The sequence below is a fragment of the Fulmarus glacialis genome, unplaced genomic scaffold (assembly GCF_000690835.1).
Source record: "Fulmarus glacialis isolate BGI_N327 unplaced genomic scaffold, ASM69083v1 scaffold860, whole genome shotgun sequence".
Classification (NCBI taxonomy): domain Eukaryota; kingdom Metazoa; phylum Chordata; class Aves; order Procellariiformes; family Procellariidae; genus Fulmarus; species Fulmarus glacialis.
Genome location: NW_009188121.1, coordinates 26,179 through 38,089, shown reverse-complemented (window position 1 = coordinate 38,089; position 11,911 = coordinate 26,179). Strand labels below are relative to the sequence as shown.

Here is an 11,911-nt window from a genome sequence, read left to right as displayed (position 1 = left end):
AGCTCCTGGCTGGGCTCTGCCCAGGTACTCAGCGTAGGCATTCATCTCAAATTCTGCTGCAGGCTTAAAAAAAAAGATACAAAAAATCTCATTTTAGATGTAAACTTTCTGACCGCCGCTACTTTCACGGCGTTTTGTTTTCTTTCTCTGCTGCTGGCATCAGGCTGGGCAGCACTTCAGAGGGTGGAAGGAAAATAGAGCAGACGGGTGGAACATTTTGGAGGAATGAGGCTGTGGGCCAGGGGAGACATGAAGATTAAAATATTAATTTTTTTATCAGTTGCTTTGTCTTTTTTATTTCATGGCCTTTTAAATTGTTGCCATCGTATAGTCTGTGTTGTCCTGTAAAGTGCCCTGACTGCTTTCACTGCTGTGCTGGAGGCTGATTAGAGTCTATGGTTAATTTGGGGATAAGTGCTCATGGAATAAAAAGACAAAACAAAACATAAAAAATTGTTGAGCCTGTCTGAGGAGAATAAAGCAACTAAATCCACCTTGTAAAGATAAGGTAAAGAAATTCCAGATGGCAGATTTACACTTGTATGCTGGTGCTATCGCCTCAAAAAGGGTCTGGTGATGGAATTGGGTTTTTTATGTTACAGTAATTAACAGAATGCATCTTCTCATGAAAAAATCCAGCAGGAGACATAGAAAGTTACAATTAAACATTCTCTTTATTGGGGCCTTGCTCCAAAATGGCACAAGTGATAAATGCTCAGAGCGCTCATCAGTGCTGCTAATGAAAAGACCCAGAGTCACATTTTACACTTTTATTTGGATTTAGATCAACACCACAGATAAGATACTTTGGTCAAACACAAGAACAGGTTGATATGCCGCTTTTTCCTGGCTGCAATAAGTACAGTTACGTGGAAGAAAAATGCTGGTTCTCCTGGAACACTGAATGTAAATCTTGGATTGGCACATACAGCTAATAAATACGTTGTTTGCACTTAGCACTTTAAAACGGAATTGCACATGCAAGATGTAACCAGGCTACTGATCACCTTCAGCATTGTCCCTGTACTATTTTTACTTTTTAAGCTCTTTGCTTGCCTTTTTCCCAGCAAGAAAAAAGAATATAATTTGCTGCTCTATTCAGTATTTCAGTGACTAGTCTGCTGATTTTGACACATTTAGCAAAGGTCACACTGAAGTCCTTCCTGATAGAACTGATATCTCCTCTACAGCTTGACTTGCAACAATATATGCATCGCAGGTAGCAATGGAAATCCACCGACGTGAGGTGAGAGGTCTGCCCAAAAGCTGACGAGGAGAGGTTAATACCAAGCAAAGATATAGTAGAGGGACCGGCGTGAATGCAGTTCTTACAATATCAAGTCAATACTACTACCACACAAATAATGACATATCAATAATATATTGTACAAGCTTATACAGCAACACATGTTGATTTGCAACACTGTACAGTTTAAATCTAAAGTGCACAGCCTCAATCTGAGGTGACAAAACAGTACTATCAATATAATAAAGGCAACACAATTACAGACACAATTTATTTCCTCTTACTTCATGTCCTCATGATATTACATTGAATCAATACTCCATTTATCTATTTTAGATGAAATTAAAACCACATTGCACTTCTTTTTTTTTCTCTTCAAGTATTTTAGAGACAGCAAAACAACATTGCTTTACAAACAAAAGTTGGCCGTTTAGGCAAAGTTAAAACCAAAACTTTAGTAGGGTTATAAGTAGACAGGCCCGAGCCGCAGAACTCTTACCAACACTTCCAGATGTTGGGGGGAAAGAGGATAAATTTCAGTTTCCATGCCAGAGTCACCTCTAATGTTAAGGACTGATGCAGCACATGAATTCGGCAAGAGCTGTGCCCATGGTTTCTAAAAAGGCTGTGAGGCTCCGCGTGGGCTGTTTTAGGCAGATGTAGCCTTATCTCAATTTTTTCTGCAATTTCAAAAGCCGTTGCAGACAAGGACTGGGAGAAACCTTTGACAAAGCAGTTTGTTACTTAGTCCCCATCCCTGTCACTCAGATTACAGTCACATTTAATTTAGGCCTTGTCTTGCAGACCTGTACATCTGTAAGAAGTGTTTACCCTCTTAATGTAGCTGTGAGGTTTCATGCTATTTCTTTAGTAAGAATTTCAGTCAATTTTAATTTTCAATGTAGTTTTGGACTGCTCATAGCAGAAATGGTTATGAGGTAAGCATTTATTCAGGCATGTGACGTTTTTTTGGATAGGCTTTTTTACCACAGAACACAGAAACCATCCAAATACAACCTTATTTCAGTCTTGGTTAGCACTTTATATTGATTGTGCGTCTGCTAGTTAGGCCAAGAGGGAAACAATTAGGAACAATTGCGTCCTATTGTTGTACCGTAATTGATCTTATTAAGTGGTTTTAAGAGCTGCAGTACTCTTGAGGTTTTTCAGTAATCAACCCTGGAGATGTACAATCCATATGACATGGAGAAATGACTTATTGGTACCTCTTAAGAATGTAGTATGTGGGCTTATATTTTAAAATAAGCAGTAATAAATATTTGAGGCACCTCCATCAAAAGAAAAAGAATCCTAGTTAATTTTCAGCTTCTGTCCTTGCAGTTTTATAACCCATATAAAATAAAAATATATAGTTTACAAAATAGGATTTTTTTAATATATATATCTCTTTCCTTTTGTAAAACTATACCTATTTAAATATATTTGAAATGTTGCTATAGGTAAATTAGAAATTCTGTTCTAATACTACGAAAAAGGCAAAATACTTTCACTTTTAAACATACAGCTTGTATACCCTGCTTCTCACCGCCCCCTCCCACTTCCCCCAATTTGATTTTGTCATAATTTTGGGCAAATTTGGCATCATTCAGTCTGATTGCTTTTAATTTAAAGTCGTTGCTGTGTTAAAATTGGGGATATAATTTTAAGTATCTTCTGTTCTTTCTTATTTGTTTCAATGCAGCTTTTTGTGCAGCTAATTATTAAGGAGGTATTCTAAAACTCAGGAAAGGACTTTAAAGGAGCCATGTTTCTTGATTTTAAACTGTACTCTACTCCAACGCCACGATATAGAAATAGATTTACTTCGGAACAAACTACAAATACATTCGCACAGTTTGTGACAACTTAATTGTCTACTTAGAGGTCCAGGAACAGACTTTCACACCCGATTATTATAAATCTTGTCCCAGGCGTTCTATTTCATCAATCAGGAAATCAATGTCTTGGTGAGTTGCTGCGGGGTTTGAGATGACCATCCGGAAGAAGTTCACTTTGTCTCCCAGGGGCTGATAGCTCACCATGGTCGTTCCATATTCCATCATCCTGGCTTTTATCACTGGTGCCACCTGCAATGTAACAAAAAGCAGGGGATGATGATCATGATTATTATTATTATTACTATCATTACTACAATGATTTTAATTATTTTCATTATTACCATCATCCTTATTATTATTATAACAAAACACAGAGTATGTTTTCTTCTTTTAAAAAGATGAAAAGCTACAAGAAGCAGTTAAAATGAAATTACATCCAATATTGATAAAAAAGTTAACCTCCATTAAGGAATAAATGGCTCATTGAAAAGACATTGGATTTATCCTGTTTCTTTGGCCGGCTCTTAAAATCACTGGGGAATTCTCCCCCCCTACTTTCTCAATATTGCCGACAGCCACACAGTAGCTGTTTTTTGTAGTGCTCAAAACATATTGTGACAATCGTTTTCCATCTTCTTTTTGTACACCAGAGTGCCATGGTATTATCAAGCTATTGTTGCACTTGGTGGGTTTAGCAATTGCAGTCTACAGTAACTTCAGCAAATACACACAGAGTTCAAACAGGTACTCTAGAGACCAGGCAAACCCAGGGAATACCAAACTTGGAGACCAGAGTAAGGTGGTGCCAGCCTAACCTGCAGTAAAATGACCACGGAGGTGTCATTTGCCAGAATATCATGAGGTGACCTTGCCCTGTGCTCTGGGAGACCATTTCAAGGATTGTCTGCCTGCAAGGATTTCACTGTTCACTACATGGTGTCCCGGAGGATGCTGCTTACCTTCATAAGGCGGCTCATTCTTTCTTCGTTGTCTTCCATACTGCGCAAACTGGGAGGTATATACCAGAAGCAGACGTTTGTGTGCTGAGGCTAAACACAGAATAATGGTTTACACTATAAGAAATGCACATAATATCGCAGCTGCAATTAAGTTCATGCCCTTCCCCCCTCTCATACATCATATTGTGACAGCAGTCAATGGTTTTCATTATTGTGGTCCACTGAGAGTCATCATCATTATTAATGCAGAAAAGATAATTTTAGGCAATTTATTCCCAGGCTGTCAGATGCAGAAACACATCATCCAGCTGTGCAAATACATTTATCCCCTACTGAGAGGCATCTAGATTTTGTAGGTGCTGTCCCCTCCAGAGGCTGAAGGGATCGTGTGGCTAAGGCAAGAGTCTATTACAGATAATTTAGAGGTGAGGACTGTGTCACTTACTTTTATTACGTGACAGAATAATATAAAATCTGGTTCTGTAAACAGGAGTCACAGGTGGTACATAAGACAGCCTAAGATTTTCTTACATTTAATGAAATTTATTACTTCTCAGTTTGATTCAGCTAGCTGCCATATTAATATGCATGCATCACAGCCTCTTAACTAGTTTAACTTATATGGGAGCACCAAGTAGAAAAGCATAAAGTAAGAACCGGTTGACATTTTGTGTATTTTTGCAATCTCCCAACAGTTGCCTGCCTTTCTGCGTTCTTCTTTGCTGGATGCTAAATGTGTGAGTTACAGCAACTCCTACTGCTGCCGGTTCCTTTACTCATCATCAGACCCAGTGGACTAAATTCAGTGATGATGTGTGAGGTGCAGAAAATAAATCACATAGTGGCATGTGGTTATGAGCCTGTGATCTCTGTTTGAAGAAACATGGTGACATTTACCCTTGTGCTGCAGAGCACTTAGGCACGCACTACCAGATCAGTACTAGAGAGCAATGTTCTGAGTGACAAAACCTTCCAGGGCAAGTACAGAGAGCAAAAACCACCACAAGTAAGAGGAAAAAAGCTAAAATGAGATCTTTTTTTTCTCTTTTACTGGCAAAACACCGGTTAACAGAGGTCTCTTCCAGGCCTGACTCCAGCCATCACAGCTGGAGAGGGTTGCCCACACAGAGCTGGCCAAACTCGGGACAGTCCGGTGCAGTTCCGAGGTACAGCCACACAACCCAGGCTGCACTACCTTGCCCTGGGCACTGTGCTCCAGCTGAGCACCTGGCACCCAGGGTCCTGTCTCAGCTGGACTCCCTCAACAGAAACAACATGCCTAGAGATATTTGTACCCCCTGCAGTGGTGTCACCTCTGCCACATGAGCCAGCTGGGCTCCCGAGCAACACCAGCCCCTGCCCCGCCGTACTGCACCCCATCGCAGAAGGGACTGCAGTGCAGACGGCCTCCCCGAGGCACCCCAGGTCGCCTGTGACTGCCCACCTGAGGATGCTGATAAAAGTGCTTTGCACAACTGTCCTTTCAGAGTTGTGTGGGGCACTGTAACCCCCCACTCGTAACAGACCCTGCTATTAGGAAACCACAACTTGTTTTTATTACTTAAAAGAGCTGGTTCTAATTGTGTGTGTGCTGTGTTAGCCTGAGATGCCAGTGTTTAGCTGGCAGCGGGGTGAAACTGTGAAACTGTGCAAACTGAAATCTTACGCACAGCTGCCTCATCTCCCTTGTCCCTGAACCCCATCAGGAAGCGAGATATTGGCACAACAGGTTTCGTTACAAGGGATGCTGCTTTCTGTCACGTGCTGTTTGGTTTGACCTGTTGGTAGCATCCCAATAGGTGACTAAGGCAAGTGCTGTTGACCAACTGGGAAAAAGAAGTTGCAATACATACCTTTCCATCAAACACCATTTCATACCCTTCTCTGTTCTTTATTTTATTGTATAGGTATTCTGCAAGTTCCAAGCACTTATCAATTTGTGCTTCAAATCCTGTGGTTCCCTTTAGAGACAGAGGCAGAAAAAAAGTTACGTGACTATCTGTTCTGTGAACCGAAACAGCGAAAGGACCATGCGGCGCTTGCCAAAGCACCAGCACAAGTCACCTCTCAGGATCTCTGTGGGACAGATTAAGGATCTGATTCTACAAGACAAAGGACACTTTGCCAAGCACAGCTCATTTGCCTTTAGCTCTTGCCACTGACTCCCTTATAGCCACCTCTGCAAAATGAGCACCGGGTACTAGCTCGGTTTTCAGCAAAATATTGCTAACACCTCCGATGAAGGGTGCCCTCGTTGGTAGATTTTGCAGAGGCTAGGCATGGTTTCAGACAGCCTGGGCTGGCACAGAGGAGGGTCTCTAGAAGGTGTTGAGTTCCAGACATGGGGAGTCTCCCGCTATTTTCAAAATAGGGGATTTTAATCTTCCAGAGGTGAGGTGCTGGGGGCTTTTCCAAGAATACTTTTTTCTTTTTTAGTTAAACACAGAATGGGCAGATATGCTTTTAGAGTCCAGCCTGATGCCCGTGAAAATGCTCATTTTGTTTAGATACTGCCCTGCCTCTGTAGTGTTTTTCTCTCTTCTTTTCTAATTGACACCATATAAACTCAGAAGCTGTGTTTTTAAGAGCTGCAGCAAATCCTGCTTTTTCTTCTCTGGCAGAAGTCATAATCCTCTCTCTGTGACATCATAATTGTTCTTGCAATCACCAGCTGTGATGCCACAAACAAAGCATCCAGCTTTATGAGGGAGGAAGGGGAATAAACAGCTGGAATAGATAAACTGTTTAAGAAACACACATCCTATTTTGTAAGGTTAATATTACAAGCGGAGTGTGAGAAGAGAAAAAGCAGTACAAGGCATATTGAAAAAATGGAGTTTAGAAGAAGAAATGTCTCTGAGTAATGGATGCATATCCCTGCTAAATCTGTTCTGGCAGTGCAGAACTGACTTAAAAGCCCCTGTCATTATCCCTCTGTGTATAGAGATTTCAAAACAGGGTAGAGCTAGCACAGCCCCGGGAGAAAGGCTTGGAGTTAAAAGAGAGACATGTGGCTAAAATTGCCTGCCACTCTGGAGACCCCAGTTAGCACAACAGCTATTGTGACCACAGAAACTTGCATCCTCCTTTACAGACTCCCACACCTCCAGCTACATTTGATGTCTGTCTCAAAATTGTTTTCAGAGTTTTAATGAAGCACATGAGGATCTTTAAGGCTTTCTGGAAATGAAAACAGTGATGTCATCTCCTCTGAACAAACCTGAGGCAACTTGACATAATGGATTGGATAAATATATGGAAGAACTTATCTAGCAACATTCTACAAATACAGATGAATTAATCATTGGAGCTGGTGTTTTCAGATTTCCCAGAGAACAGATTTTGATGAGTCTTCCTCTACTCCTTCGAAAGATGACTTCGTATCTACTGCATGTAATGAAACCAGGTATTCCAGTCCTGATTTGCCACGTTTAATTTCTGAATGTCATTAAAACATCTTTTTATTTCCAGAAATCTTCCTAACAACATTCTTAGGTGTATGATTTATGCTGTTAGACTCCTACGGTTACACAAAGCAAATGCTATGCAAAGCCATGGAGTTCAAATTTCAAAATTATGTGTGCTGCTTTGAAGCTAAATTGTTAAAAGTATAAAACCCCAGAAAATAATAATGTTCTTTCTTTCATGTTATATATGGGAAATTCAGGTCAGATATTCTCTAAAATTATGATTACAGAAAAAAACCCTGTATCTGGTGTGTGTTATTTTAATGCAAACAAATATATTGCAGGCAGTCCTACCTTTGCCCTCCACATCAGCCATAGCTTGAAGACATCAACATGCCGTCCACATTGCAAAGCCTTGTCTCCCGTGTCATAAGACAGGTCGTAGTGCTTGTCTTGTTGAAAGAGGTAGGAAGCATGCATTTGATTGCAACTCTGCATCAATCCCTTATAGAAACAAAGACACAAAAAAGTGATGTCAGCACAGATGTGACTACTATTTTGAGGACTGCTTTGGGCAAAAATTCAGTGGAATACATGTCCAAGTGCAAAAGGAAGATCGAAAAAAAGGACAAAACCGGACTTAGTTGCTCAGTGGACTGTCTTTCATACTCCATTCAGTGCCCAGGACACCTTGGTACCTCACCCAGCAATGTGTAATCCACTCCCAGAGCCAAGGCATTTTTTAAGAAAAGCTGGACATTGTGCTTCCTAGAATCATTATGCACAAATTCATTTTTGGATCTCACTTTTTATTCCTTGTTCTGGTTCCTTTTCCTCCTTTTCTTGGAAGGCTTTTTTTCTGGTTGAGTCAGACCAAGCCAATTTGATGACTAATCCAAATAATATCACACCACTTTTCTAATTGCTCTGGTGTCTCAAATTCTGATTTTCATTGTTTTCTTTCTTTGTAGGCACAGTTCTTTTCTGCAAAGCCCTCAGCTGCAGATTGGATGCTTAAGTGGTATAGAAAGCTTTGAACAGACAGAAGAGCATATGGCCTTTAAACAGCCAGCTAGGGCTATTTCTGGGTTGCAAGATACCATTTTGAGACGCAGCTTTGTGGGAGGGCCAGAAGCAAACAAGGTGAAGAAACCTGGCTCATCAAAGCATGAGATTTCCTTTTTAGATTTTTAAGTGAAACGCAGAGAATCATGTTCTGGCTCTAGTTAAGTCCTCAACAAAGTTGAAGGTATACCTTAGGGCTGTTGCCTAAAACTGCAATTTCCAGTCCAAGAAGAATCAAAACTTGGCTGTTTACCATCAAATCTAATCTTTACATGTAACTCAAAACCAAGATAGTAAAATGAGAGGGAAAAGAAATTGGCTTTCTCCTAATCTGAGCCACCTGTTCTCACCAGAGGTCAAGGATGGTACTGACTTCAACCAGGCAGGATTTGTCTTGGGGAACTGACCCAGAGGGCAAATAAAAGCCAGCTTTTCTCTTCCTAAGTGCAACCACTTTGTATACAATCTGTTGTACAGCTGCTAGCAAAAGAGCAACCAGCTTTTTGATAGCTGGTCTAGTAAGTGGTGGTTGTATAGCAGCTGTCCCAGTAACTGACGGTTATATGAAAATTACAGGCTTGAAGGGTAATTCAAATTCTAGTACTAAATGAAACGTCTACTTTTTATTCCAAGTGAACTTAGTCTTCCTTTTTTATTTCCATGTGCCCCAAAGTGGATATATGGATCAGAGCTGGGCTGAAATATCTATCATAAAAGTTTAGAAAGTGTAATGATGTCTGGATTCTGGACCAAATGACATGCTGCATGTATACCACACCATTCATCCTAAGAGGACTAGAGTTTGCCTACAGTTACATTTCATCCTACACAGAAACTAGTGGGGTTACACAGCTCTGCACCCACAAATTAGCTATGGACATTTTGAATGGAAAGCCACAAAACTCTGTAGAGACATTGCCATTATTTGGATCTATCATTTCTGCTAGACAGCTGCTTTAATTCCTTTTGCAGTCACAGCCTAAGCACATAACTAGAGGTCTACTCAGTTTCTTTTATAATCCTCACCACACTAGCAAATATTAGCTATGACACAGTTATGAAGAAAACATCCAGTATTTTCAGAAGCAAAATGTCAGAAAAGATCAGAGAAGTAAGTATAATGGGACGTACCTCTTCTCTTACTAGCAGGGCTGAACACTGCAGTGGGACACCCATCATCTTGTGAGGGTTCCAGGTCACCGAATTGGCCCTGGGACAGCAAACCACATGAAACTCAGACATTGTACTATGGTGGTGAAACCATGGAGACATTTAGTAATAGTAAGAATAATAATGAACATGTAGTAATGTGCACGTTTTTCTTTTTCTGAGCAAGCAAAGCTGAAAATAATCATGGCAGATATTAGGAAAGTAATGCCTTCATAAGGGACATAATCCACTCTGGTTGGTTTTTGGATGACAATTCTGGCAGCTTACCAGAGGATAATTGCTCTATCCACTAAACTTAATCAGTATTAAACTTTCTGGGGAGTCATCTATACTTCATAAACATAGGGCAAACTTCCTAAAAGCACCCGCCTGACTGATGAACTTTCTGAAGTCGCACAGCGGATTAAAGATGCAGATAGGAAGCTGGCAAACTAGCATATTCCCTTCCATTGATTCCAGTCAGTAAGATTTTACTAAGTAGCTCACATAGGTATTTTTGAAAATTCCTTTGAATACTTCTGGGTACCTCTAAGTCTCTGAGTAACTTGGAAAACCTGGCCCAAAGTAATTTTTCTCATTGCTCTGCTGATGGTAAAGTCTCATAGCTCCTTAATTTTAGCTTGACTATGATAATGCACACAACTGAAGGACTGGGTCCAAAATTACCATAGTAATAAACATAGAACTGATCCACCCTTCCACAAAAGAGCCTGATCCTGCCTCCCTTGAGGACACATTCACTGCAAAAACAACTGTCAGCCCAGATCTTGTGAACAAACAGGGTCCTGTCACAATACAGCTTAGAGAAGAGACATTTGGGACTGTGGCAAGGGCTGAATGGAAGATTGTCCAGTTGTTTATTATTTTTGTGTTATGCTTGACTGGCGATTTGTTAATTACTATTATTACATACGATGATTAGCTGATAGATGTATACATTTGCATCCTATTTGGCAGGCTATCAAGGATGCATAGTGCACAGGATTTTATGTAGTGCAGAGATTTGAGTTTTGATGGTATAAATCAGTCAACTGGGGCATGTAAAAACTTAAAGGATCCAGGACACACTTGCCGGTAACATTTATGTGAACAGAGGTGAGCATGTTGGAATCTGGCAGTATTTTCCTTTGTAGGATTTGGAGACAGCGCTACAGGTTTATGCATGTCCTTATCATTTCCTGCCAAATTGCTTTCATTCCTTCAAAGCAAGCAACTCCAAAATTCACACAGACACCGGGCAGCACTTCTGTGCTTTCTTCTTTGCTATTTAAATGGGACTGCGCAAGTGTCTGATGCAAAATCTGCAGGGAACAGTCTTCCACAGGCAGCATCTGGCCACTTGGCTTGGCTTTTCGACTATTTGGCAGCTTTTAATCAGCTTAGAGTCAGTCATCTGATTGCAACACCAAAGGTAATGATTCTGAACATGCATTCAGGTCTATGCAATTCCTTTGGTATGATACTTTTAAATTTTTATCTGTGCCTATGCAGAATCAGGCAGAAATTCTTTTTTTTTAAAGACTTCTAGGTAATAGTAGCGGTACGGGTTTTCTCAAGTAAAAGGATTATTTACTGACAACAGCCAGATGATAATTATCTGCCTAAAACATTTAATTTACCCTAAGGTAATTTATTTCCCCAATTGCACACAGGAAAAAATTAATTATGTAAAATAAAAATCCACCATTTTTCATTTGTTATCAGTTATTCTGGGCTTCAGCCATCAGTATGTGCTTGAAGAAACTGCTGACTGAGACAAACAGTGAAGGAAAAAAGCTACATGGATCCACAGATGTTTTTTTAAAGCATGTAACGTTCGCCCAAGTACCTGAGCACCAAGCACCTATAGGATTTTTTGGCTGTGGGTCACAGACAGAAAAAAAAAGAGGAAAAGTTTTCCTTTAGAGATTTCAAATGGATGACAGGAGAGATTCAAGACTGGCAGAATTTGGTCCTCAGCTATCACTAAAAACAGACTGAGGTGCATTCAGTGACCAACCGCAGCCCCGGGAAGCATGCCCAGACCCTGTATGGGAGCACTCATTCAGCTGCAAACATGCTTTTCTCATGGAGCTGTCACCCCCTGCCCGAGCCTCTGGGAGAGGGACACCAGACCCAAACTCCTGATGGTGGCCAGACCAATCTGCTCCAGACACCAGGCGAAACGCTTCCTTCAGGGTGCCTTGAAGCAGCTTGAAATCTGGCTTGTGGGGACTGGAGGGCACC

General features: G+C 40.7%; 1 protein-coding gene across 1 annotated transcript in view; it reads right to left on the bottom strand.

Moving 5' to 3' along the window:
* Positions 1–2,477: 2,477 nt before the first annotated feature.
* The window catches only part of GAD2 (glutamate decarboxylase 2 (pancreatic islets and brain, 65kDa)), a gene marked incomplete at its 5' end in the record, with an annotated part of 32,577 nt that continues 23,143 nt past the window's right edge, over positions 2,478–11,911 (bottom strand). The window contains 5 exons of the mRNA XM_009577188.1: positions 2,478–3,333; positions 4,044–4,133; positions 5,897–6,004; positions 7,805–7,954; positions 9,647–9,725. Coding sequence (XP_009575483.1) covers positions 3,160–3,333; positions 4,044–4,133; positions 5,897–6,004; positions 7,805–7,954; positions 9,647–9,725 — 601 coding nt within the window. The remainder of the gene's footprint in view (positions 3,334–4,043; positions 4,134–5,896; positions 6,005–7,804; positions 7,955–9,646; positions 9,726–11,911) is intronic.